Here is a 22,833-nt window from a genome sequence, read left to right on the forward strand (position 1 = left end):
TTTTTTTATTAAAGAATTTATTGGTAATCTAGAAGCAACCGTATTTTAGCAAGGATAAGCTAATTACTTTTATTTTATACATATATTATATTTAGTCTTCTATTAGTTACTTCCTAAACTTTATGTTTGTTATTATTTATTTTTAAAAGCTTGTACATTTTATTTACTTTATTTTACTTAGCTAATCTGCATGGTGTTGACACACTTGACCTTTTGCCAAGAGTAATTTCAGACAACAGACCTTGGTATTTTAAACTTATGAGATGCCATTTTACCTAAGCCTGCTTGAAAACTTTGACTTCAAGTCAGCCTGGCGACAAGCCTCATAAACAATACATTGTATCCTTGCCGGTGAAGTGGATACAAAACGGAAGTGAAATGTGTGGCTCTCGTTGTTTTCTGGACTTCGGTCAGCCGCTTGGCTAGACGCACACTTGGCTGGATGTCCAGGATTGTCGGGATTTTGCAGAGCGGAGTGGACTTCAGCCATTACACACGAAAGCAACCCACTGAACCACCAAGGCAACGAACCTCGTTGTCATTGTCGTGACAGGAAATTAAGATGAATGTGGCGAACAAACTGCAGTTTCTACGCCGGGGCTCCAGCTCCTCGTCGCTCGATGGTGTACTTTAAATTTCGCCCTCAGCCCGATGTTGTGGCCCGGTTGCCTTATTGTCGTTTTTCTATTCGGTTAGACAAGCGAGAGACAGACGGCTGCCTTTTAAAATATTCATAACACAAACTGTTGCCACTATCTCCAGTGCAGACCACAGCGGATGCAGGCGGACCGGCACAAATGGCATCGCTGGGAGTAATCCGGGAAAGCTGGAAAAGCGTGCGAAAGTTGCGCGTTTGAATTAATTGATTTTTATGAATTTGTTAAGTGAGTTTTTCATGCGCAGTTTACAAGAGGGAGTTTACGGTTGCGGCAAAAATATGTCACAATTTAACAATGCTTTAAATGACAGGAATTTGAGCAAGGTTAGTAATTGACACGGACATTTATTCTTGTTTTTTGTAGTTTACCAAGTTTAGTCATGAGCTCAATGCTTGTTTAAATTGTATAAACAATCACTTTTAATCATTGTTTGGTGCTCATTAAATTAAAGTTGATTTATAAAATACAAACGACATTTATTTGTTTGTAAATTTGAAAATGAAACACTAATATAAGTACTGTAACGAGCGGGTTGTTGTCAAGGATTAGTTTAAGCAAAACCCTATACTGTAATCGATAGCTAAGATGAATTAAGATCGAGATCAATAGAAAACTAAGAGGAGGAGATCAAAAAACGACGCGTAAGGAAGCGCACGTAAGGTTTGTAGAAGCGAATCTCATTTAGCGACTGTTACCCTCTAAGCCAATAAAAACACTCCACCATTCGGAAAACTAGCCATCCTGTCATATTTTTACAGTTCAGAAGTGGGATAACTCGAGTTGGTAATGTGTAAGAGGCAGTAACAGTGTGAGACACGGAAAAGCAGAGGCAGCAGAAGAATCGTCGGCGTGGAAAGTTTGTAATGGGATAGGTGTTCCCAAAGGTCTAGAGGACAATAGATTACAAATAACGGATAAGGCATCCTTTTCTACGTGGCTGATGGATTCAAAGCGGAGTGCCCAGGAATCTGTGTGAACTTGGAGATATATGTACATGCAAAAAGCTTGTGTGTATGTGTAGCGTCTGGTGAAATTCACAGAAGGTGAAATTCACGAGAATCGTGGTGAAATACCGATCACCCTTGCAGACGGGCATACAGCGGTGCTCGTGGTAAATTGTGTTTCGGCGTAAATAGGAGAGAAGCGATCATTTTTCCGAGAGGATGGTCAAGATAGCGGAACTCAAGGCAGACCAGTTGCGGTATCTGCTAAGAGAATGGAATTTGGGAGTTTCAGGGTCCAGAGCAGAACTAGTGCAGAGACTAGTGGACCACGAAAATTCGGAAGAAGTAAATTTGGCACATGCAGTTGGAAATATGAGCCAACAAGAGGAAGCACTCGCAGCACAGGCGGCTGCGATTTCTCAACTACAACAGCAGATGACGACGCTGACAAACATGATGGCGCAGCTTGTCAATAATATGCCAACAGCTAATCAGCAGCAGCAGCGGCAGCAACGGGAAGATGAAATTGACATAGATGATTTTATCAACCGTAAGCCTGGCGACAAAGCGGCGATCAGCCATAGACAAGCGTTGGTAAAGGAAATAGCAAACACTTTACCAGATTATGACCCCGGAGATGACAATTCGATCTCAGTCAATCAATTCATCGATCGTGTCAACAAAGTGGTAGATGCGTATCATTGGGATGAAAAATTTGTACTTCTGGCCATTTACACAAAGCTGATTCTTCCTAGATATTACACACCACATGGAACAGTTTTGCAGTGGCAATCCGAGAAGAATTCGGATCGAAGCCGGACGAGGCAGAAATTCACTTCAACATGGCAAATGCAACCAGACGATCGAAGGAAACCGTAAAGGAGTATTGTTTCCGTATGTCAGCACTTGGAATTCGATTTAAGCTTAGTGAAGCAGCCGTCATCCGATATGTTAGAGCGGGTCTACAGCACAGAGAGTTGCAAAACAGTATTGCAGCCATTCATTTTTCGTCGATGAAAGAGTTTCGCGACGCTACCGAGGCATACTTTATCAATCGAGGGAGGCCCAATTTAAATAAGAAAGAGTTCTTACCCAAATCCAGTACTTTTGAGGTAAAGCTGGAAAATGAGGTGAAGCAACCAAAGCCAAGAGAAGCTAGATCATGCTTCAAATGCGTAGATGTCGGCCATTTTGCTAATTCATGCCCAAACTAGAGGAGATGCAATAAGTTTCATGCCACCGATGTGATTTGCCAAGCCGCACAGGTGATGCGTTTGGGTGCATCCAATCAGGACAAGCTGTTCACTCGTTTAATCCACATCAACGAGAAAGGCTATAACGCTTTCATTGACAGTGGAAGCCAAGCCAGTATTATTCGCAAATCCATTGCGGACGAGATCGGCGCAGATCGACAGGAGTGCTTCATGAAAATTGTGGGAATATGTGGAGGTTCACGTATCCTTACCGAAGCTTTGGTATTAGATATCGAAATTGCTGGAAAAATCGTGACAGCCAAATTTTACATCACCGAAGACTTGGACTTGTTGTTGGGACAAGATGTCATCACATGCGCTGAATTGTTGTGGAAATTCGAGCCAACCGAGATTGAACTCAAGAGAGCAGTTCATCAGCCGGTAACACGTTCAACCGAGACTATTTTTAAAAACCTTCTTGTTAATTTTCAGAAAGAAGCTGAATGAATCAAAGTATGCAGCTTGCTCGAGTAGTTGGCAAACGTCTTTTCCACAGGCTTAGAAGGCATAGGCAAAACCAACGTCGTCCAGGCAAAAATTGATGTTGAGGGTGGCCAAGTAGTCTCTCAAGCGCCATACCGAGTCTCCGAGCCGAAGAAGGAAGTTGTCGCCAAGATGGTCGACGAACTATTAGAGCGAGATATCATTACTCCATCAACGTCAGAGTACGCCAGCCCGGTGGTACTCATCAAGAAGCCGAACGGTAGTGACCGTCTTTGCATCGATTACCGCCGCCTGAACAAGCTGATCAGAAAGGAAAATTTCCCCGTACCGAATATTGAGGAAAGGTTGCAGGAAGCGAAGCGTTTCGCATATTTTTCGTCACTAGGCCTGAATAGCGGATACTATCAGATCGAAATGGAACCAGAGAGTAGGAAGTTCACTGCATTCATCACAACGGATGGACTATTTGAGTTTAAACGTCTTCCTTTTGGGCTAAAGAACGCACCTGCTGCATTCAACAGACTCATGGCAGAGTTACAGAAACGTGTGAAGAAAGGCGACATGATTCATTACATGGATGATATCCTCATTGGCAGCCAAACTTTTGATGAGATGTACGAAAAACTAGAGAGAGTTTTACAAGTATTGCGAGACTGCGGATTGACGTTAAATCTAGGCAAGTGTGAGTTGTATAAGCAGTCAATTACATTTTTAGGTCATCAAATACACCCTGATGGAATCAGCCCCGGAGAAGTCAAAACTAATGCCATTGCAGACTTCGAAAAGCCAAACAATATCACCGAAGTGCGACCGTTTTTGGGTCTCATTGGATACTTCCGGAAATTCGTACCTGGATATGCAATAATATCAGAGCCATTGCGAATCCTTTTACGCAAAGACCAAAAGTTTAAATCGGAGCAGCCACAAGACGATGCTTTTGAGAAATTGAAGATATCCCTCACGTCAAAACCTGTTGTAACTAGCTACCGCATAGATGCTGAAAATGAAGTACATACAGATGCAAGTGCCATTAGATTAGCTGGAGTTCTAATGCAAAAAGATGACGATCAATTAAAGCCCATCGCATATTATTTTCGATCCACGTCCAAGACAGAGAAAAACTAACACAGTTACGAGCTAGAAGCCTTAGCCGTCGTCGAGTCGTTGGAACGATTTAAATACTACATTTATGGAAAAATGATAAAGGTTATCACTGATTGCAACGCTTTAAAAACATCAATGGAAAAACGAGAGCTGATACCGCGAATTGCGAGATGGTGGTTGCGAATACAAGAGTTTGACATCGATATTATTCATAGAGCAGGAACTCAGATGTGCCACGTTGACGCGTTAAGTAGAGCGCCAGTTGAAAAATCGCATGAGATGGAGACAGCATCCCTCAAGATCTCAAAAACAATCATAGATGAAGCTGACTGGTTATTTGCAATACAACTACAAGACGAGAAAATCCAGAAAATAGTTGCTGATATGAAAGCCGAAAAGAAATCTGAAAATGACGACTATGTGATCGAGCAAGATCGCCTGTTTCGCAAATATGACGGCAAGATGCTTTGGGTTGTGCCGAAGCAGTTGAGATTCCATATCCTTCACGAATGCCACGACAAAGCCGGACACATGAGCACAGATAAAACCATCAGTCGGATTTTAAATCTGTTTTGGTTTCCCCGAATGCGTAGTTTTGTAAAAAGCTATATCAAGTCCTGTGTCGGCTGCGCAATGTATAAAATACCAGGTGGACGCCAGGAAGGTCAGTACCACTACGGTGATATCAAGCCGATTCCATTTTCCACCGTTCACATGGATCACCTGGGACCGTTTCCGTAAAGTTCAAAGCGAAATGAACATATTTTAGTCCTTGTCGACGCTTTCACCAAGTTCACCATCGTTAGAGCAGTAAAAAGTACAGCAACAAAACACGTCCTAGATGCCCTACAAGAAGTCACCAGCTACGTTGGAATGCCAGATAGAATTGTTACCGATCGAGGTACCGCATTCACGTCCAAAGATTTTGAGAAATATTGCAAGTCGAACAATGTAAAGCATATACTCAATGCTGTGAGAACACCAAGAGCCAACGGTCATGCAGAAAGGACAAATCGAATTATTATGTCAATGCTTTTGCCTTCAAATGAAAACGAGAAACGTTGGGACGAAATGCTGCGATCAATCCAGTGGAGCATTAATACCATGGTAAATAGCACTACTAAATGTTCCCCATTCCAGCTTCTATATGGTTATGAGCCCCGAGATGTCCTTAAAAACACGCTGACGAGCGTGATCCAGAATCAAGACCAAGGAATGATGACTGATGCCGAATTAGAAAAGCTCCGAGCTGACGCTGCAAACACTATCAACGACCACAGAGCAGTTGCCAAGAAGAAATACGACGCCACCCATTCCAAGCCAACTGTCTATACATTAGACATTAATTTGGTTGAGAACGAGCCTTTTAGCATAGGCACTTCGCGCAAACTAGAGCCGCAACACAAAGGTCCTTTTATTGTATCGAAAGTGCTGCCCAACGACCGATATCTTGCTGAAGATCTGCCACATGCCCAACGAAAGCAGAGACATTATAAGTCAGTGTATTCAGACAAGATGAAACGCTGGTGCGAAATTCCCCCCGATGAGCCAGATGAAGACGACAAAGAGGAAGACGACACAAATTAATAATCACGCGAGGACGCCGTGATCGTCAGGAGAGGCCGAATGTAACGAGCGGGTTGTTGTCAAGGATTAGTTTAAGCAAACCCCTATACTGTAATCGATAGCTAAGTTGAATTAAGATCGAGATCGATAGAAAACTAAAAGGAGGAGATCAAAAACACACGCTTAAGGAAGCGCACGTAAAGTTTGTAGAAGCGAATCTCATTTAGCGACTGTTACCCTCTAAGCCAATAAAAGCACTCCACCATTCGGAAAACTAGCCATCCTGTCATATTTTTACAGTACATATATATTTATAACCGTTTCTCGTAAAGTATATGATTCGATGTACTAGATTCGTTGAAAAGTATGTAACATGTACTGAACTGTAACAGGTAGAAGGAGGCTTTTCTGACGCTATAAAGTATGTAGATGTTATCTTGATCACTAGACGAGTCGATCTGGCCATGTTTGTCTGACTTTTCCCCCCCAATCCCACACATTTGAAGTTTTTGTTAGATTTTTGATCTTGTCCGTTTATATCCATATGTAAAAAAGAATGTCGAACTTTCTGGTCTTGCAGATGTTTCATTCGATGAATAAGAGCTCGCATTGTCGTGATGAAGAGGGATCGGTCGTGGGCGGGTGGTTTTCCTGACTTCTGGAAAGACAACTTACAAACAAATGGAATTGTTGAAGTCAGAATTGACTGTTTCACGTTGTTCTAATGGTACTATTGCGACATGTCCAGTTTTTCTGAAAAAACAGTTAAACATTTGCTTCAAAGTGCTTCGTGCGCGAGCAACTTTTGTTGGATTTAGCTCATCTTGAAACACCCACACAGTTCCGGCTCATACTCGGAATCCACGATAAATAATCTGTCACGATGTCCTAGAGGTGTTTCAAGGCACCGTAACAGTATTTCTTTCGACCAATCTGCACGAGCCTTCTTTTAAGCAATTGACAAATTGAGCCTTACGATAGAGCTTTCAGTTGACAGATTTAAACCCTAAGGTTTTCCATTCCCGAAATATAAAAGGCAATCCTCTTATATGTAAATAAACAGTATTCAATAACAATAAATAAGTTGATACATTTAATTGGGTTGTTTACCGCTGCTTACATCATTACCTGCCTTTAATAACCCAGTAAAGTCAAATTCCCTGGTGGTGGTCCTGAAAGTTGTCTCAATTGTATGAGGACAAGCCATTACACCGTAAATGAGGCAATATTAATGTGAGACTTTCAAATGTTTCCGTTTGGCTTGGAACTGGAGGATAATAACTTAATTGAGCCATTGCACGCATGGGAGACTTCATTTAAAAGTTGAGAAACTGTCATCGTCTGTGCTCCCGTCTAATCCCTGGTGCATATATAAGTCGAAGGAGAGCAGCCATTATTCAACAGTCTTGACTTCATAATGGTTCGTTACGTGCCCCGGTTCGCTGATGGTCAGAAAGTTAAGTTGGCTTGGCCCTTGGCGATTTTTCGGTTAAATCACATCTTCTGGCCATTGGATCCGAGCACAGGACAATGGGCCCGATATCTGGACAAGGTGCTTGCTGTTGGGATGACATTGGTTTTTATGCTGAACAACGATGCAGAGCTTAGGTACTTGCGCTTCCAGGCAAGAAATCGGAATTTGGACGCCTTCCTCTCAGGCATGCCAACGTATTTAATCCTAGTGGAGGCCCAATTCAGGAGTCTTCATATTCTAATGCACCTCGAAAAGCTCCAGAAGTTTTTAGAAATATTCTACGCTAATATTTATATTGATCCCCGGAAGGAACCTGAAATGTTCCGAAAAGTGGATGGCAAAATGCTGATAAATAGAATGGTTTCGGCCATGTACGGTGCAGTTATCTCTCTGTATCTAATCTCTCCCGTATTTTCCATTATTAACAAAAGCAAAGACTTTCTATACTCTATGATCTTTCCTTTCAATTCGGATCCTTTGTATCTATTTGTGCCATTGCTTTTGTCAAACGTTTGGGTTGGCGTTGTAATAGATTCCATGATGTTCGGGGAGACTAGTTTGCTGTGTGAATTAATTATCCACTTAAATGGTAGTTATCTGTTGCTTAAGAGGGACTTGCAGTTGGCAATTGAAAAAATCCTAGTTGCAAGAGATCGCCCTCAAATGGCTAAACAGCTGAAGGTACTAATCATCAAAACTCTCAAAAAAAATGTGGCTTTAAATCAGTTTGGCCAGCAGTTGGAGGGTCAGTATACTGTACGGGTTTTTATTATGTTTGCATTCGCTGCGGGCCTTTTATGCGCTCTTTCTTTCAAAGCTTATACGGTGAGCAAAAAAAAGATAATATAGTCTGAACTACGAAATATGTCTTTAAAATAAACATACCTATAGCTTTTAATAACTCTTTTAATATTTCCAACAGAATCCTATGGCCAATTACATCTATGCGATTTGGTTCGGTGCTAAAACCGTGGAACTGCTTTCTTTAGGGCAGATTGGTTCAGACCTGGCGTTTACTGTACGCTAAACAATATATTATTTAAATATATAATAAAGCTATTATTATTTTTGTTTCCAACACAGACGGATTCCCTCAGCTCGATGTACTACCTAACCCACTGGGAGCAAATCCTGCAGTACTCTACAAATCCCAGCGAAAATCTGCGACTACTGAAGCTCATTAACTTATCCATTGAGATGAACAGCAAACCCTTCTATGTGACCGGGCTAAAATATTTTCGCGTTAGTCTGCAGGCAGTCTTAAAAGTAAGTGAAAAACGAGTGCAAAGCCAAGTGCATCAATTGTCCGCTGTTTTACAGATTCTACAGGCATCCTTCTCGTACTTCACGTTCCTCACTTCGATGCAGCGACGACAAATGAGCAATTAAAAAATTCACTTTTTTTTAATGGCACACTGCCTCGTTCTGCGACTCTAGTCCGCTGATACAAATGATTGCATATTAAAAGTCAATTATTGGTGAATTAATTTTAATTAAATTAAATTGATAAAAGGAGCTGGCTTACACGCACCATTGACTTTTCCTTTGCTGTTTTTTCGTATCTGTGTGTGTGAGAATGTGTGAGCATGTGAGAATGTGACGATGTGAGTGAGTGGGTGGAGGCGCCAGAAAATATGCAATAAAATATTCATGATTTCAGTGCAGCAAAAACTTGCAAAAAGTTAATAAAACTTTTGCCACTGCTGGTGGGTAATGAAATTAGAATATCGCAAGCATTCCGAGCGTAAAGAGCCAGAAAAAAAAATAAATTTTCAGCGTTCCATGTTTTGCCATCTCTGGGAATGATCAGCAGCCATTAAGCCGGGCTTGGATGGCGTCTGTGGCGTAAGCCATAAATCTTCAACTTCAGTGGAGCACTTCCCCCGCTGCCCTGCTTCTTCACCCACTATGTTTCAATTTCCTCTGGCACAAACATTTTGGTAAATTAATCCATTAAAGTTTCGCCATGAAAATGCACAAAAGTTTTCACATAAAAAGCCCATGCATCTCGCTCGCACCGCTCTTTCCGAGCTTAGGCTGTTCGTATCTTACGCCCATAGCTCCCTCATAAGAGGAAGTTGAACTTCGACAGGCGTCGCGCTCATTGATAATTAGACCCTGTCGACGTCTCCATGGTCGTCGATTTAGGGCTTCGACCCGCCCCATTAGCCAATTTGTACTTCATTAGCACCGTGTTGTTCCACTGGCGTGCCGGCACTCGAGCTCGCTGTCCATACTGACGACTAATGAGTTATATTTATCCTGAGTATAGATGGGAAATGGGTTAGTTATACCACGCTTATAGTGATAAGTTTACATTAGTTACATAAAAAGAATGAAGTTCTTTAGTTTTAAAGCATCAAATAATTCAATGAATTTGATAAGTTCTTTTTTGCCTTAAAAGTTATAGAAAGCACAGTCGACTTCTGTTCAATATAATTTGAAAATTTAAATTGGACAATTTAAATAGCTTAATAATGAAAAAAGACACATTTGTAAAGTTTTAACAACAGTTCGTGCTTGAAATAATTCAATGCTGAATGAAGACCACAAATACACCACATTTATTCACAGTCGCCACTCAACTGCTGGACCGTACTATGCATTGAGTGCAAGTCGAAATAATAACGCTTAATTAGAACAGACAGTCCGGGGAAAGACGAGGATTTCGGGGAGCTGAAGTATTCCAGTTATGGACTCACTACCCCTTATCATTCCCTCTTAGCAGTGAACTTTTGTGCCAACCACTGAAAATTTGATATTTATGCTTGTGTTGCCAACTTCAGCTAAGGCCAAATGCACAAATTTATAGAGGGGCTTAAGTAAATGGTGCAAAAGTTTTTAGCTTGTAATTATCATTAGCGATATTGTGTCTAAACTTTTCAACCCGCGCATGGTGCAACAGCATCCGAATAAAGTTAGACAGGATTCTGGCACATCGCGAAATTAAACTTTGATTCGAAGGCCTCAAATCAATTACAAGTGAAAAAGAAAAATAACTTGTTAATTGCTAGATAAAGCAGCACGGAGTCTTCTTAATTCCCGTACCTGTCATGCAATACTTTCTGAACTGGCAACACGTCGTATGCTTAATTAATTTTAAATGCACTTTAAAAGTTTGCCCTCTCGAGAAGAGTTCTCCTGGGAAAACAGGTGGCGGTGAGTTATTTTCACCTTCAAGTCAACCTTCTCCCGTTAAAAGTAAAAACAACCTAGAAACAGAAAGAAGCCCAAAAAAGTCCATTCATGTGTGACTGCATTTGTCAGTCCCGGTCCCAGAATCAGAATGAGGCTCGAAGTCTTTGCACTCGCATTCCTTTGCCCAGGTCCTGTGAGTTGTGTGTGTAATTATGTCTGAGATTATGCCCACAGCCACGACGGTGCTCCTACTACAGCTGTCTTTCCTTAAAATGCCACCACAACGCCAGCTCCCATCCTTTTACTCTCGGGCCTGTTTCTCAACAGTGTTGTCCTGCATTGCCATCATAAACAGTACTTAGAAAATTTTAATGACGCAGGAAAACAATAATAATTTGATTAAAAAACGAGACACAAAAAATAATTATTTTGTTAATAACTAAAACCTAATCTAATTATAATGATATTAAGCTGTTTTACGAATGATTAATGATTAGAATGACATTAGGCAGTTTTACGAAGCACTTATGTTTCAAAAGCTGTTGGTATACACACCAGCTCAAAAATGTTTTAAAGTTTTAGCTGTCTTAAAAAGCTTAATACTTTCCATGTTTTACCATTTTAAATATCTAAATTTGGCTTGGAAAACGTTAGTTTGTCAGGACTTTTCCGCAGGCTTTCCGCCTGTCGTCAGCGTCAAAAGTTTCTGCGGTCTGCCAGCTCATCCACCCTTAGCACCGCTGATGTGTTGGCATTTGCTTTTGCTTTTACTCGCTGGCTGCTTGAAGTGGAGGTCTTGAGATATTTTTCAGGGCTTGCCTTCGCCACGTTGTTCATATGCAGTTCCTTTGCATCACTGCGAAAAAGTGCTGAGCTTTTTCAACGGAAAATTCCTTTTAAGACAGCTTTTCTGGAAATGCGAAATACCTCTGTATAGCATTTATACTCAACTAAATTAAAACTATCTAAATATGCTAATTATAAATTAATTTGTTATTTATGGCTTTGCCTTAATAAATATTTGAAATATTATATTTCTTCACAATTCACAACGAATTTGTCAAAAGCTTAATACAAAGAGGTGTCGAAAAAATACCTTAACATTAGATAAAGTAATCTGAAGCTAACAATTTGCGCCAATGCAGCCCGCTAAGAACCTTAATAGCAGTGTACTCTGCTTATGTATTCTCATTTCCCTTTAGTTGCCGCTGCTGCTGGTGGGTTTTTGGCTTTTGCCTTGGCTCGTAAAGTCGCAGGAAGTTATTATCCTAAAAACTTTACCCCTGAGGGCAATACAAACAAAGGCGTAGCAGGGCAACAAAGCTCAGCATTCATGTCTGACTATGAAATGGCTATGGCTGCACTCGCCCGCCTCCAAAACCACCCACGGCTCCGAATCACCCACACATGCGTCTCGTTTGCTATGCATGAAAATAGAATGTCATAAAATTAGAACGATCGCAAGAAGAGCAAGGGGCCAAACACAGTACAAAGGGCCCGGGAAAAGAAAGCGAAAAGAAAGCCGAGCTCCAGCCTGCTGACTTTTTTACTGCTCTTGGCGAAAAGTTGATGGCCAGAAATCCTAGTGGCCGCCTTAACCCATTAAATTCTCTTTATTATGCCAGCCATATTTTCTCAAAATAAAAAGCTGGAAATTCCCAAGACATTATGACTTCAGAGCGTAGCAATCGCGTTGGCCTGTGATAACATTTTATAAAAAACCTATTTAATTGAGCTCAGGGTTGCAGGGCAGTCAAAATTCTGATTTTCAATGACATCAGATCTCGGCCCTTCCGGCAACTGGCTTCGTCTAGGATTGATCATCGCTAATACCTAACACTTGCAGCACACGGAAAAAATATATATAAGTTAGTTTTTATAAGATTTTAAGAGATTAGTTATTAAAATTTGTACTTTTTCCGTTATGTTCATAAGCCCTAACACCCTCGTAAAAGTTTTTGTTGAGGTAAGTATACATTTAAAATGTCCTGTCGCCAAGGCAACATACTTAAACGTTGATAAAACCGGCAGCAACAAAAGCTAAGCCACCTATTCCATACTGGATGACGTTGGCCCATCTTTAGTTGCAACTAAAAAAGCGAATGCACTGCTTGCATAAATTAAATGTTTACGACTTCCGTTTTGTGGGCAGGTAGCTCTGGAGGAGCTTTGGCTTTGGTACAATTTGTGCCATTAAAAAACCAAATATATGTATATGCCAGTCCTTGTGTGAGAGAGATAGAGAGCCAAGAGTACGGGACGCTCTACGTAGATAGTTGGTCCTGGGATTACACGGAAGGACTCAGCCGGCAGTAGGTAGCTGTAGGTGCGCGGTTGCATGGTTAGTTGCCTGGCGCGCTAATTTTTAATTACGACCACTAAATATTCAATTTTTAGTTGCTGGCAAAGGCAAACACTTCCTCTTCGTTGGCCGGGGCTTTTTGTTTTGCAGATTAACCGGTTTGTGGAAGAAGTTTTGCGGGGCGGGAGAGTGTAGTTTCCTGTCAAGTGCAATAGCTCGTTAGAATTGCAAATCTTGCGATTACTTCGAAAGGGTGTAGTCTGGCTATGTATATGAAATTAACACCGTTATTTTGTTTTTTGTCTTTACATTAAAGTCCATATAGTTATGGACCATTGCGCATAATGCTGTCGTAGTCGTAGCCAAGGCCATAATTTGTCACTTCATTGGCCCGAAGCCTTTGAAAGTTATGTTTAAGTCTGTTAAGTTAAGTCTGATGTTATCCGTTTGGATCCTCACATATGTATCTATCCCGTTGCGGATCACTGTGTATGTGATAGAAGGCCAAGGCATGAAGATGTTCATGCTGAATAGTTCTACTGTACGTACATCCTCTGGCTAGATTGAGGGCCTGGTTTGTCCTTCCCAAATATCCTACATACCATTGCACTTTTAATTCGAAAATCATTTGAATTTGTACTTACAAAATTCTCTGGCAAAGCTGTAGACCAAGGTGCTTTCCTTCTAGTAATATTCTAACCAAGATTTCGCTATACGATCTTCTGGATTTCCTTCAAAATATTGCATTTGTTCTGATATCAGTATCATGTCGTCTTCCAGAATTTTAATGGAAGAACGACAGTTGGCCGAAGACCCAAGTACACAGAGCACAGCAAGTGCAAGGTAATGCATTACAGAACTGATATTACATTGCTAAGAACAAGAGCCTTTTATACATTGCTGTATAGATATAACCAGAAAATAAATTAATGCCTGTGTTTCTATAAAGTTTACTTCCTATCTCTTTGCTTACAGTAAATTTTTAATTGCTATTATCTATAAGGAAGTGTGATTTTTATTCCCAATGTAGCAAGATCAGATTATTTAAAAAACCTGTGATATTGCCGAGCTTATTGTTCTTATAGTTTTGTAATTGTCAGACAGTTAAAGCTTATAATTTTTAAATAAGTATGAAACTGTATTTATTTGCATATTGTAAACATTCCTCTATTTATTACTGCTCTATTTATTTCGAAAGAAAATAACTTTTCTTTAACAAATTTTTTCAAAAAGTAACATGTATAAAATATTTTAAAATAAATTATTACATTTTCTTCCACGGAGTATTATTGAACTTTGTAAACATAAATTGCTAAATTTCGTCAAACTAGTAAATTTCAACATGTTGATTTCAATTGCCCGAGATTATAAACTTTTATTTCTTACTTACTTCTGCTACTTTCCTACCAATGATTAGATATCATTTGAAAACGGCACTACTAATTTAAAAATCATAAATTCTAAAGATTAACTACAACTTTGGACTTGACCAACGCTCGTGTATTAAACTGGCCAGACAGTATTAAATAGGAAGTCTAGCAACCAATATGTATTATTACAGTACATTTCTAGTTTTGGTTGTAATCAACTTCGCATGGTCAGCCCCATCTACACGGACGGAAACAGATCCGGAGCTGACGGCTGGATTTATTGAGGGTGATATGGTGCCCAGTGGATCCTCGAGAAATATTTGGCGCAATGAAACGTATAGATGGCCCAATCGCATCGTCTATTATCACATTAATAGCTATATTGGTAAGAATTGAATAGCAAATATATTTTAACCTACATATAATATGTTATCCCAAAAGATGAAGAACACCGTAACCACATCGTGAGCGCTATTCAGAAAATTGAATCCATTTCCTGCCTGACCTTTAAAGAGGCCACCACTGATCAGAAGTATTATGTAAATGTGACTTCCGAGGAGGGCGGTTGTTTTTCCTACATCGGTTATCTGAACCGCGTTCAACAACTGAATCTCCAGAACAACGAAATAGGGGTCGGATGTTTCCGCTTGTATACGATTGTACATGAGTTCCTGCATGCCCTTGGATTTTTCCACCAGCAGAGTGCCGCCGATCGAGATGATTATGTGAAAATTGTGGAGGAGAATATCACCGAAGGCATGGAGTTTAACTTTGATAAATATGCCGAGGAAACCGTCAACGATTTTGGTGAAAAATACGACTATGGTAGTGTAATGCACTATGGTCCCTATGCATTTTCCAAGAACGGCGAGAGGACAATAGTGGCTCTGGAGGAAGGAAAGGAAGATGTAATTGGCCAGAGGCTGGAGCTGAGTGAAACCGATATCAGAAAGCTAAATGTCATGTACAAATGCCCCTCCGCCAGAAAATGAGTTCTTTTTATCCAACGTTCATTCGGAAATTTCTACAGGCTTTTGCAACGTAATGATGATAAATTTCATTTTATTATTGTCACCTTTTTTCGCGAAAAATATAATCTCTTTTTTGTGTTGACAAATTCAATTAGGAGAATGTTCGTCGCTGTCATTTGCTTCCGGATTAACTTTGACACTGATTTTCTATATTTTGGGGTGGGAAGACAATGTAACTTTGATTGACACTGGGTGTGTTTCAAGATGAAATTGCGCAATGGGAGAGGACGAAGTTGTTTAGCCGTTGTTATATAGAAATCGAAAGAATATTACAGGTGATTTGGGTAAGAAATTTTCACCAGTAAATAATGATACATTACAGTTAAGAAGATTAAATATTGTATTCCTTAAATATAACAACGTTTTTTTCTACTTGTTACATACTGACTATACAAGTCATGACAATATACATTAACATATAATTTGTGACGAAATATTTTTAATTGCTTAAATAAGTATTCGTATATCTATTATAGCTTTTATAAAAGTACATGTAGATCTTATCTTATTGGCCCTGGAAACTCCAAAAATTCTAAAAAACAACAATGAATTAAGGTTACGTAGACGAGATTATGCATTCGCACGCATCATTGACCGATAAGATAACATCATCGCACTGACCATTGGGCAGTTTCTCTGATCATAAAAGCTTAACTGTGGCAAAAGTCATAAATTATCCAATAACTAACTATACCTCTTTATCACCCTAAGCTAGGCGCCCCAATCAGTAACCTTTTGATCGCAGAGCCATCAACATGAAGAACTGGGCCTTAACTTTAGTGGTCATATTCCTGGCCAGCTCCGGCTCGGCCGCTCCTGCCATCCAGCAGAGGATAGAAACCGATCCTGAACTGACAGCTGGTTATATTGAAGGCGACATGGTACCCAGTCTGGAGGGAAGAAACGGACTTCGCAATGAAACCTTCAGATGGCCCAACCGCGTTGTCTATTATTACATCAATCGCGATATTGGTAAGGCAACAGGAGTGTAATAATACTTTGTATTATTTTGTATTTTGTATTACCTAGCTTAATAAACATTTTTATTCAGACACTGAGCATCGCAACCATATTCTAAGAGGTATTCGCATAATAGAACAAAGTTCTTGCTTGGTCTTCAAGGAGGCTACCACTGACCAGGAATATTATGTAAATGTTACCTCGGAGGCTGGAGGATGTTTCTCATATGTAGGCTATCGCAACCGGGTTCAGCAGCTGAATCTGCAGAACTATGCACTGGACACTGGCTGCTTCCGTTTGGGAACAATTGTCCACGAGTTTCTGCATGCCCTTGGCTTCTATCACCAGCAGAGCACATGGAATCGGGATGACTATGTCCGAATTGCTGAGGAGAACATAACTGCGGGCACAGAGGGGAACTTCAACAAATACGACAACGAAACCGTCGAGGACTACGGAGAACCCTATGATTACTCAAGCGTACTGCACTACACTGCGTATGCGTTTTCAAAGAACGGAGAGATGACCATTGTTCCGCTGCAAGAAGGCGCCGAAGAACTAATGGGACAGCGATTGCAAATGACCCAGTCCGATATTAACAAACTAAACGTAATGTACAAGTGTCCCAGACAGGTGTAATAAGTAAGAAGGGTTCATAAAGAATATATAGATGTTTTCATGCAAGTTTATTCATTTGTCGATTAACAGGGTATACTAGATTCGTCGAAAAGTATGTAACAGGTAAAAGGAACTGTATCCAACCCTATAATTAAATATATATTCATGGTCAGGATTACTAGCCGAGTCAGTCTGGCCATGTTCGTGTGTCCGCCCTTGTGAAGGTCAAGCTCTTACAAACTATATTTGTCATTAAGCATGCAGTTTCTAGAGATATAGGCGCAGCGCAAGTTTCTTTGTTCCTGATTTTGCCTACTCTAACGCCCAAAAACCGCCCACAATCCGCCCACAAACCGCACACAAACCACCCACACTTTTGAAAAATGTTTCGATTTTTTTGTATTCTATTTCTATCGATATGCCAGAAAATGTTTGAAATATTTTGTTCGCAATTCCACTAGCTGAGTAAGGGGTATCTAATAGACGGTGAACTCGACTTTAGCGTTCATTTTCGTTAAATACTCAAGACGTTTTAAAAAAGCTTCTGAAGTACAATTTAAGTTTCTACAGCTGAAAGTATGCAAATAATTTTTGTAAATTTATACGATTCTTCTTTTAGGCATTAGATAAAAATTTAAAGTAAATATTGCTAAAGAGGACAACAAAAATCATCAGTGGTACAATGATAATAAGTACCCGTTACTCGTAGAGTAAGAGGGTACACTAGATTTGTTGAAAAGTATGTAACAGGCAGAAGGAAGCGTTTCCGACCAAATGAAGTATACTCTTGATCAGGATAAAAAGCCGAGTCGATCTGGCACTGCCCATCTGTCCGTATGAACGTCGCGATCTCAGGAACTACAAAAGCTAGAAAGTTGAGACATAGACGCATCGCAAGTTTGAATTAGACTTGTGAATTCCTATCGATTTGCAAAAAATTTGTTTGCCACGCACACTTTAACGGCCCCAAACCGCCCAAAGCTGCCATGCCCACACTTTTAAAAATGTTGTTTATATTTTTACATTTTTGTTAGTTTTGTAAATTTCTCTAGATTTGCCAAAAATCTTTTCGCCACGCCCACTCTAACGCCCACAAACCGCCAAAAATGGCCAGTGTTGAAATTACTCTTCGCACTTTCACTAGCTGAGTAACGGGTAATGTGATCTTCAGCAAAATCACTTATGAATTCAAACGAATAATTTATATGCGACTGTTTGTGTGCTACTCTCTTTCTATATGCTACTGTATGTTAGAATATGCGCAATTATTGAATTGGAGCTGTTTATATATGTACATTAGTTATGTAGAGTATGATCATATAACTTTACCGTAATAGTAAGAAGCCTAGCCTGGTATTTTATGAACGTTATCTACTATAAACATTTAGTTAAAAACTACTGTAATTGCACTTGTTCTCTATAGGCATGTCGAATTAAATTGAGATACATCCACTGGACCAGTCATGGTATATAGCACACTGGCATGGGTTAATGAAGCGTTTAGTTTGTTTTCTATCTTCATCATGTTTTCGCGAACATTGGCTGTTATTTTTTTGTTCGCATCTACTGTTTTGAGTGAACTTTTTAATGATCCGGAACTGCTGGAAGGATTTTATCAGGGGGACATCAAAGCTCATCCAATTCGGACTCGAAACGGAATGGTCAATAAGATTTATCACTGGCCTAATCAAACTGTGCAATATATAATTGATAAAAATGCATTTGGTATGTTAAGTACATCAAATAAGATCTGACCTATCCTGACAAGAATATTGAAGCCGGCAGTCATCATCGGGAAATTCTTAGAGCCATTTCCATCATAGAGGCAAAGTCATGTGTTATTTTTAAGCCAGCTACTGAAACAGAATTGACCAAGGCGCTTGTCATTACGTCCAAAGGCAAGGGCTGCAATTCAGTTTACTTGGGCTACAGAAATAAGCAACACGTGGTAAATCTTCAAATTTTCCCCCTTGGCGAGGGCTGCTTTCGCATCGGTTCCATAATCCACGAGCTCCTTCACGTCCTGGGCTTTGAGCATCAGCATGTGGCCCAAAATCGGGACAAGTACGTCAGCATCCAGTGGAAAAATATAGATCCGCAGTACAATATCAATTTCGTAAACAACGACAATTCTACTGGGTGGCACGACTTCGACGAAGGCTACGATTATGAAAGTGTTATGCACTATGTGCCTAAGGCTTTTTCCAAGAATGGCGAACCCACCATTGTGCCCCTAAAGGATGGGGCTGCAAATATGGGTCAGCGACTGTATATAAGCGAAAAGGATATTCGCAAGCTGAATAAAATGTATAGATGCCCTGGTTATGTTTAGGCAAAATATATTTGAATTTATCTTACAATTTTTAATGTAAGGGTTTTTTAATTAATATTGAGGTAAATTTTGTTTAATTATACCCGTTACTCGTAGAGTAAAAGGGTATACTAGATTCGTTGACAATATAAAGTATATATATTCTTGATCAGGATCAATAGCCGGTCGATCTGGCAATGTCCGTCTGTCCGTATGAACGTCGACATCTCAGGAACTGAAAAAGCTAGTAAGTTGAGATTAAGCATACAGACTCCAGAGACATAGACGCAGCGCAAGTTTGTCGATTTATGTTGCCACGCCCATTATAACGCCCACAAACCGCCCAAAGCTGACACGCCCACACTCTTTAAAAATGTTTTAATTTTTTTTTTATTTTTGCAAAAGTTTTGTAAATTTCTATTGATATTTTTTCACAATTTTGTTTGTCTCGTAAATTTCTCTAGATTTGCCAAAAATCTTTTTGCCACGCCCACTCTAACGCCCACAAATCGCCAAAATCTGTCAGTGTGGAAATTTCTCCTTTGCAATTCCACCAGCTGAGTAACGGGTATCAGATAGTTGGAGAACTCGACTATAGCGTTCTCTCTTGTTTTTAAAGTGCATTGGAATGCCAGTCTCTTTCCTGTTGAACATGCAATAGAGCCCCATTGATTGTACTGTTTATTATAGACTTATCACGTAGTCCCAAGTGTGGAGAATCGAAGAGAACGTTGTACTGCGATAAGATTTTATGTTTTAACACCTTTAGGCAGCCAAGCTCTTGTATTTGGCACAACGATTACGCGTGTCGGCGTTGTTGGGCAATAATCAGTAATCAAATGACGATTTTGGGGGAATTACTCATACTGGGGTAGCAGTGGTTTAAATTACTTATAATTGTTTTTGGTATTTTGTTGGGCACTTCAGAATCCAATCACTACTCCACTTGAATTTCGAATTCTACATATAATTCGCTATCTATCATTGTGAATTGCGGCAATCCAAAGACAACCCGTGACGTATGTTAGAGATATTTATCGTAAACTTACATGACTAATGGAAGGTTTTCACTTGGGCGCCGTCCAAGAAGGTGATATACCATAAACCTTGGTCAAATTGGACACTCCGATTGTCATTATCAATTTGCGAAAAAGGTTTTTGCCTGACTGTATCTAATCTGCTTTGTATGGCTAGCCTTCCTCCGTGCTTTATATATAGGTAACCATTCTCCCTTGTCACTTTATTAGTCTAGTTCGAGGAACCTAACTGGCGAGATGTCGAGGCCTGGAATAATATACATGCTGTTGCTGCAAGTAGTGCTTAACTCTGGCAAACCCCTGCCAGCAGGTGTATACGATCCGGAGGAGGCAGGTGGCTTTGTCGAGGGGGATATGAAGCTGACGGCGGAGCAGCAGAGAAATCTTGAGCAGAATGGTCCCAAGACTCGAAATGGCCTTATCAACACGGAGAAAAGATGGCCTGGAAATGTTGTGGTCTACAGGATATCGGATGACTTTGACACGGCGCACAAGAAGGCCATCCAAACTGGCATCGATACCTTGGAGCTGCATACTTGTTTGAGGTTTAGGGAAGCCACCGCCGAGGATAAGGCCTACTTGACGGTTACGGCCAACTCTGGAGGATGCTATACAGCCGTTGGCTACCAAGGCGCCCCACAGGAAATGAATCTGGAAATTTACCCGCTCGGCGAAGGCTGTTTCCGGCCCGGAACGATCCTGCATGAGTTTATGCATGCCTTGGGATTCTATCACCAACAGAGCTCGGCCATTCGAGATGAGTTTATAGACGTGATCTACGAGAACATAGTGCCTGGCAAGGAGTTTAATTTCAACAAGTATGCCGACACAGTCGTGACCGATTTCGAAGTTGGCTACGACTACGACAGCTGTTTGCATTATCGCCCAGGAGCCTTCTCGATCAACGGCGAGGATACCATAGTTCCCCGGGATTCCAACGCCGTAATTGGACAGCGAGTGGGTCTAAGCTCCAAGGATATCGACAAGATCAATATTATGTACAAGTGCCCTATTTTGCTGTGATCATACATCAGGTAGACTATTTACCTAGTCAATTGTGATATGTACATATACTTATACCTGTATCAGCCACTGGCTGAAGCGATTAGATCGGTTTTATTGATCTACGCTGTCATTGCCGCGGACTGAACTATTTATAAAGAACCGTAAATTAAAGCAATACCCCTTCTTAATGACATTGTCTCTGATAATTTCTTATCGACAAAGTACAAAATTCAGGCGGACGCAGAAACTATCATTGTTCCAGGTTTTAATGCTCGAAAATACAAGCCCGAACCGCATTTCGTGTGCCCATGTGTCGAGGTCTAGTAATTGCGTGCTGCTAATGCGATTTATATGCGAGATGCAAATGTCTAGCAAGCATCTGGGCCCAGGGAATGGAGGACACGTCCTCGGAGCTACAGGACCTCGGCACAGGCACTCAATTCTCGCATTTTGACAGCGCTTGTTAGACCATAAATTCGATTCTCGTTCGTTCAACGACACGGTTTGCCCTCTTCCTCCTGTTCTCCTCATCCCGAACATCCTGCAATATCTTCCCATGCGCATTGTTTCATCCGAAATTAAAAAAGGACATCAAGACGGGGTGCGAGAATGTTTGGGAAAATTACCATACACCAAGAGCAGCGACAAATTTTTAAAGGCTTTTGCCTTTTCACAAAATTAGATTTCACAAGATGGTGATCGATGCAGTTTTTGACACATGGTGCCCAAAACAAAATTCCATTGACTTTTTAAGGAACAAAGCTTTATTTTTGCTATTAAATTATAACCGTTAACAAAATTGATTTCACTACAAAATGGAAAAATATCCATGAGGCTTTTTTTTATTGAATATTACTTGCTTCTACAACTCTGTGCTATTTTTTAATACATATCATTGAAGTTTTAAGAGCTACTTGTTAATCCACTTCGCTTTTTTAATACTCGTAGTGCCAAAATGAATGGTGAGCTAATTCCCATTATCAAAGATTGACCATAAAGGCGAATGTAATTAGTATTAATTGGCGATTAAAAGTCATTGAGATTATTTTAAGGCCATCGATTTTCTTTAAAAATGTGATACACGTGTTTTTGAATAGTTATGGAAACGGGCGTTCTATCTAAATTGTGGACGACAAAAAAGTACAATGAAATGTATTGTAAATCTTTACAGGAAGTTGTCTATTTAACTGTTCTTATCTTGAGGATGAGTAAACAACTAATTAGGTTTCGTTGCCTTTGATACCGCAATCAGTAGTAGGAATCACGAAAATATTTACATGGTGTAATTACAATAAACAATAAATTTTAGAGGTCTATTACAATTAACTTAAATGCAGGTCTATGGAAATATATGAAGAAGTGTGCTAGCCACAACATGGGTCAGCTCGAATTGGAAGTTTAATGTGCGGTAAGTGCAAATATGGAATTATAACAAAAATTTCAACGGTTCTAAGCAATAAATAAAGAAAACTCTTGTAAGGAGTTTATACAGGTTATTAAAAGATCATAAACCACCGATTAGGGGATATACCAAACAAAAGGGTGACTCATTTCCCATCAAAAATTTCACAAGTTACTTTAATTGGATGAACATGACCTCCGTTAAGTATGCTATAT

At 40.1% G+C, this 22,833-nt stretch overlaps 6 protein-coding genes across 7 annotated transcripts; all 6 read left to right on the top strand.

Moving 5' to 3' along the window:
- The first annotated feature begins 1,822 nt into the window (after positions 1-1,822).
- Positions 1,823-4,425, top strand: LOC122319447. The gene is made up of 5 exons (XM_043206761.1): positions 1,823-2,290; positions 2,359-2,733; positions 2,818-3,244; positions 3,353-3,982; positions 4,076-4,425. Exons 1-5 carry the CDS (start codon positions 1,823-1,825, stop codon positions 4,423-4,425), a joined length of 2,250 nt encoding a protein of 749 aa, XP_043062696.1.
- Positions 4,426-7,059: 2,634 nt separating this feature from the next.
- On the top strand, positions 7,060-9,219 carry LOC6528988 (odorant receptor 35a). Of its 2 annotated transcripts, none has more exons than XM_039370485.1 (3): positions 7,060-8,269; positions 8,367-8,462; positions 8,528-9,219. In XM_039370485.1, exons 1-3 carry the CDS (start codon positions 7,388-7,390, stop codon positions 8,831-8,833), a joined length of 1,284 nt encoding a protein of 427 aa, XP_039226419.1. In that variant the 5' UTR covers positions 7,060-7,387; the 3' UTR covers positions 8,834-9,219. The 2 variants fall into 2 exon arrangements, with proteins under 2 accessions (XP_039226419.1, XP_039226418.1); XM_039370484.1 differs by having other exon boundaries at positions 7,060-7,522.
- A 5,177-nt stretch (positions 9,220-14,396) lies between these two features.
- On the top strand, positions 14,397-15,637 carry LOC6528989 (seminal metalloprotease 1). Its single transcript, XM_002089985.4, has 2 exons — positions 14,397-14,639; positions 14,696-15,637. Exons 1-2 carry the CDS (start codon positions 14,432-14,434, stop codon positions 15,244-15,246), a joined length of 759 nt encoding a protein of 252 aa, XP_002090021.1. The 5' UTR covers positions 14,397-14,431; the 3' UTR covers positions 15,247-15,637.
- Positions 15,638-16,007: 370 nt separating this feature from the next.
- Positions 16,008-16,929, top strand: LOC6528990 (seminal metalloprotease 1). The gene is made up of 2 exons (XM_002089986.4): positions 16,008-16,257; positions 16,337-16,929. The coding sequence occupies exons 1-2, from the start codon at positions 16,041-16,043 to the stop codon at positions 16,882-16,884; spliced, it is 765 nt and encodes a 254-aa protein (XP_002090022.1). The 5' UTR covers positions 16,008-16,040; the 3' UTR covers positions 16,885-16,929.
- A 1,419-nt stretch (positions 16,930-18,348) lies between these two features.
- On the top strand, positions 18,349-19,230 carry LOC6528991 (seminal metalloprotease 1). Its single transcript, XM_002089987.3, has 2 exons — positions 18,349-18,588; positions 18,642-19,230. The coding sequence occupies exons 1-2, from the start codon at positions 18,387-18,389 to the stop codon at positions 19,193-19,195; spliced, it is 756 nt and encodes a 251-aa protein (XP_002090023.1). The 5' UTR covers positions 18,349-18,386; the 3' UTR covers positions 19,196-19,230.
- Positions 19,231-20,411: 1,181 nt separating this feature from the next.
- Positions 20,412-21,407, top strand: LOC6528992 (seminal metalloprotease 1). The gene has a single exon (XM_002089988.4). It carries the CDS (start codon positions 20,449-20,451, stop codon positions 21,232-21,234), a length of 786 nt encoding a protein of 261 aa, XP_002090024.1. The 5' UTR covers positions 20,412-20,448; the 3' UTR covers positions 21,235-21,407.
- The last annotated feature ends 1,426 nt before the right edge of the window (positions 21,408-22,833 follow it).

Source organism: Drosophila yakuba, chromosome 2L (genome assembly GCF_016746365.2).
Source record: "Drosophila yakuba strain Tai18E2 chromosome 2L, Prin_Dyak_Tai18E2_2.1, whole genome shotgun sequence".
In the NCBI taxonomy this organism is placed as follows: Eukaryota; Metazoa; Arthropoda; class Insecta; order Diptera; family Drosophilidae; genus Drosophila; species Drosophila yakuba.

Bases quoted from the DNA above. Each gene is read 5' to 3' on its own strand.
- LOC122319447 (XM_043206761.1), top strand. From the start codon at position 1,823: ATGGTCAAGATAGCGGAACTCAAGGCAGACCAGTTGCGGTATCTGCTA. The intron at 2,734-2,817 runs GTGAAGCAACCA...TGCCCAAACTAG, and splicing joins AGGTAAAGCTGGAAAATGAG to AGGAGATGCAATAAGTTTCA. The intron at 3,983-4,075 runs GTGAGTTGTATA...ATGCCATTGCAG, and splicing joins GACGTTAAATCTAGGCAAGT to ACTTCGAAAAGCCAAACAAT.
- LOC6528992 (XM_002089988.4), top strand. From the start codon at position 20,449: ATGTCGAGGCCTGGAATAATATACATGCTGTTGCTGCAAGTAGTGCTT.
- LOC6528988 (XM_039370485.1), top strand. From the start codon at position 7,388: ATGGTTCGTTACGTGCCCCGGTTCGCTGATGGTCAGAAAGTTAAGTTG. The intron at 8,270-8,366 runs GTGAGCAAAAAA...TATTTCCAACAG, and splicing joins TTTCTTTCAAAGCTTATACG to AATCCTATGGCCAATTACAT. The intron at 8,463-8,527 runs GTACGCTAAACA...TTTCCAACACAG, and splicing joins GTTCAGACCTGGCGTTTACT to ACGGATTCCCTCAGCTCGAT.
- LOC6528989 (XM_002089985.4), top strand. From the start codon at position 14,432: ATGTATTATTACAGTACATTTCTAGTTTTGGTTGTAATCAACTTCGCA. The intron at 14,640-14,695 runs GTAAGAATTGAA...TTATCCCAAAAG, and splicing joins TCACATTAATAGCTATATTG to ATGAAGAACACCGTAACCAC.
- LOC6528991 (XM_002089987.3), top strand. From the start codon at position 18,387: ATGTTTTCGCGAACATTGGCTGTTATTTTTTTGTTCGCATCTACTGTT. The intron at 18,589-18,641 runs GTATGTTAAGTA...AGAATATTGAAG, and splicing joins AATTGATAAAAATGCATTTG to CCGGCAGTCATCATCGGGAA.
- LOC6528990 (XM_002089986.4), top strand. From the start codon at position 16,041: ATGAAGAACTGGGCCTTAACTTTAGTGGTCATATTCCTGGCCAGCTCC. The intron at 16,258-16,336 runs GTAAGGCAACAG...ATTTTTATTCAG, and splicing joins TTACATCAATCGCGATATTG to ACACTGAGCATCGCAACCAT.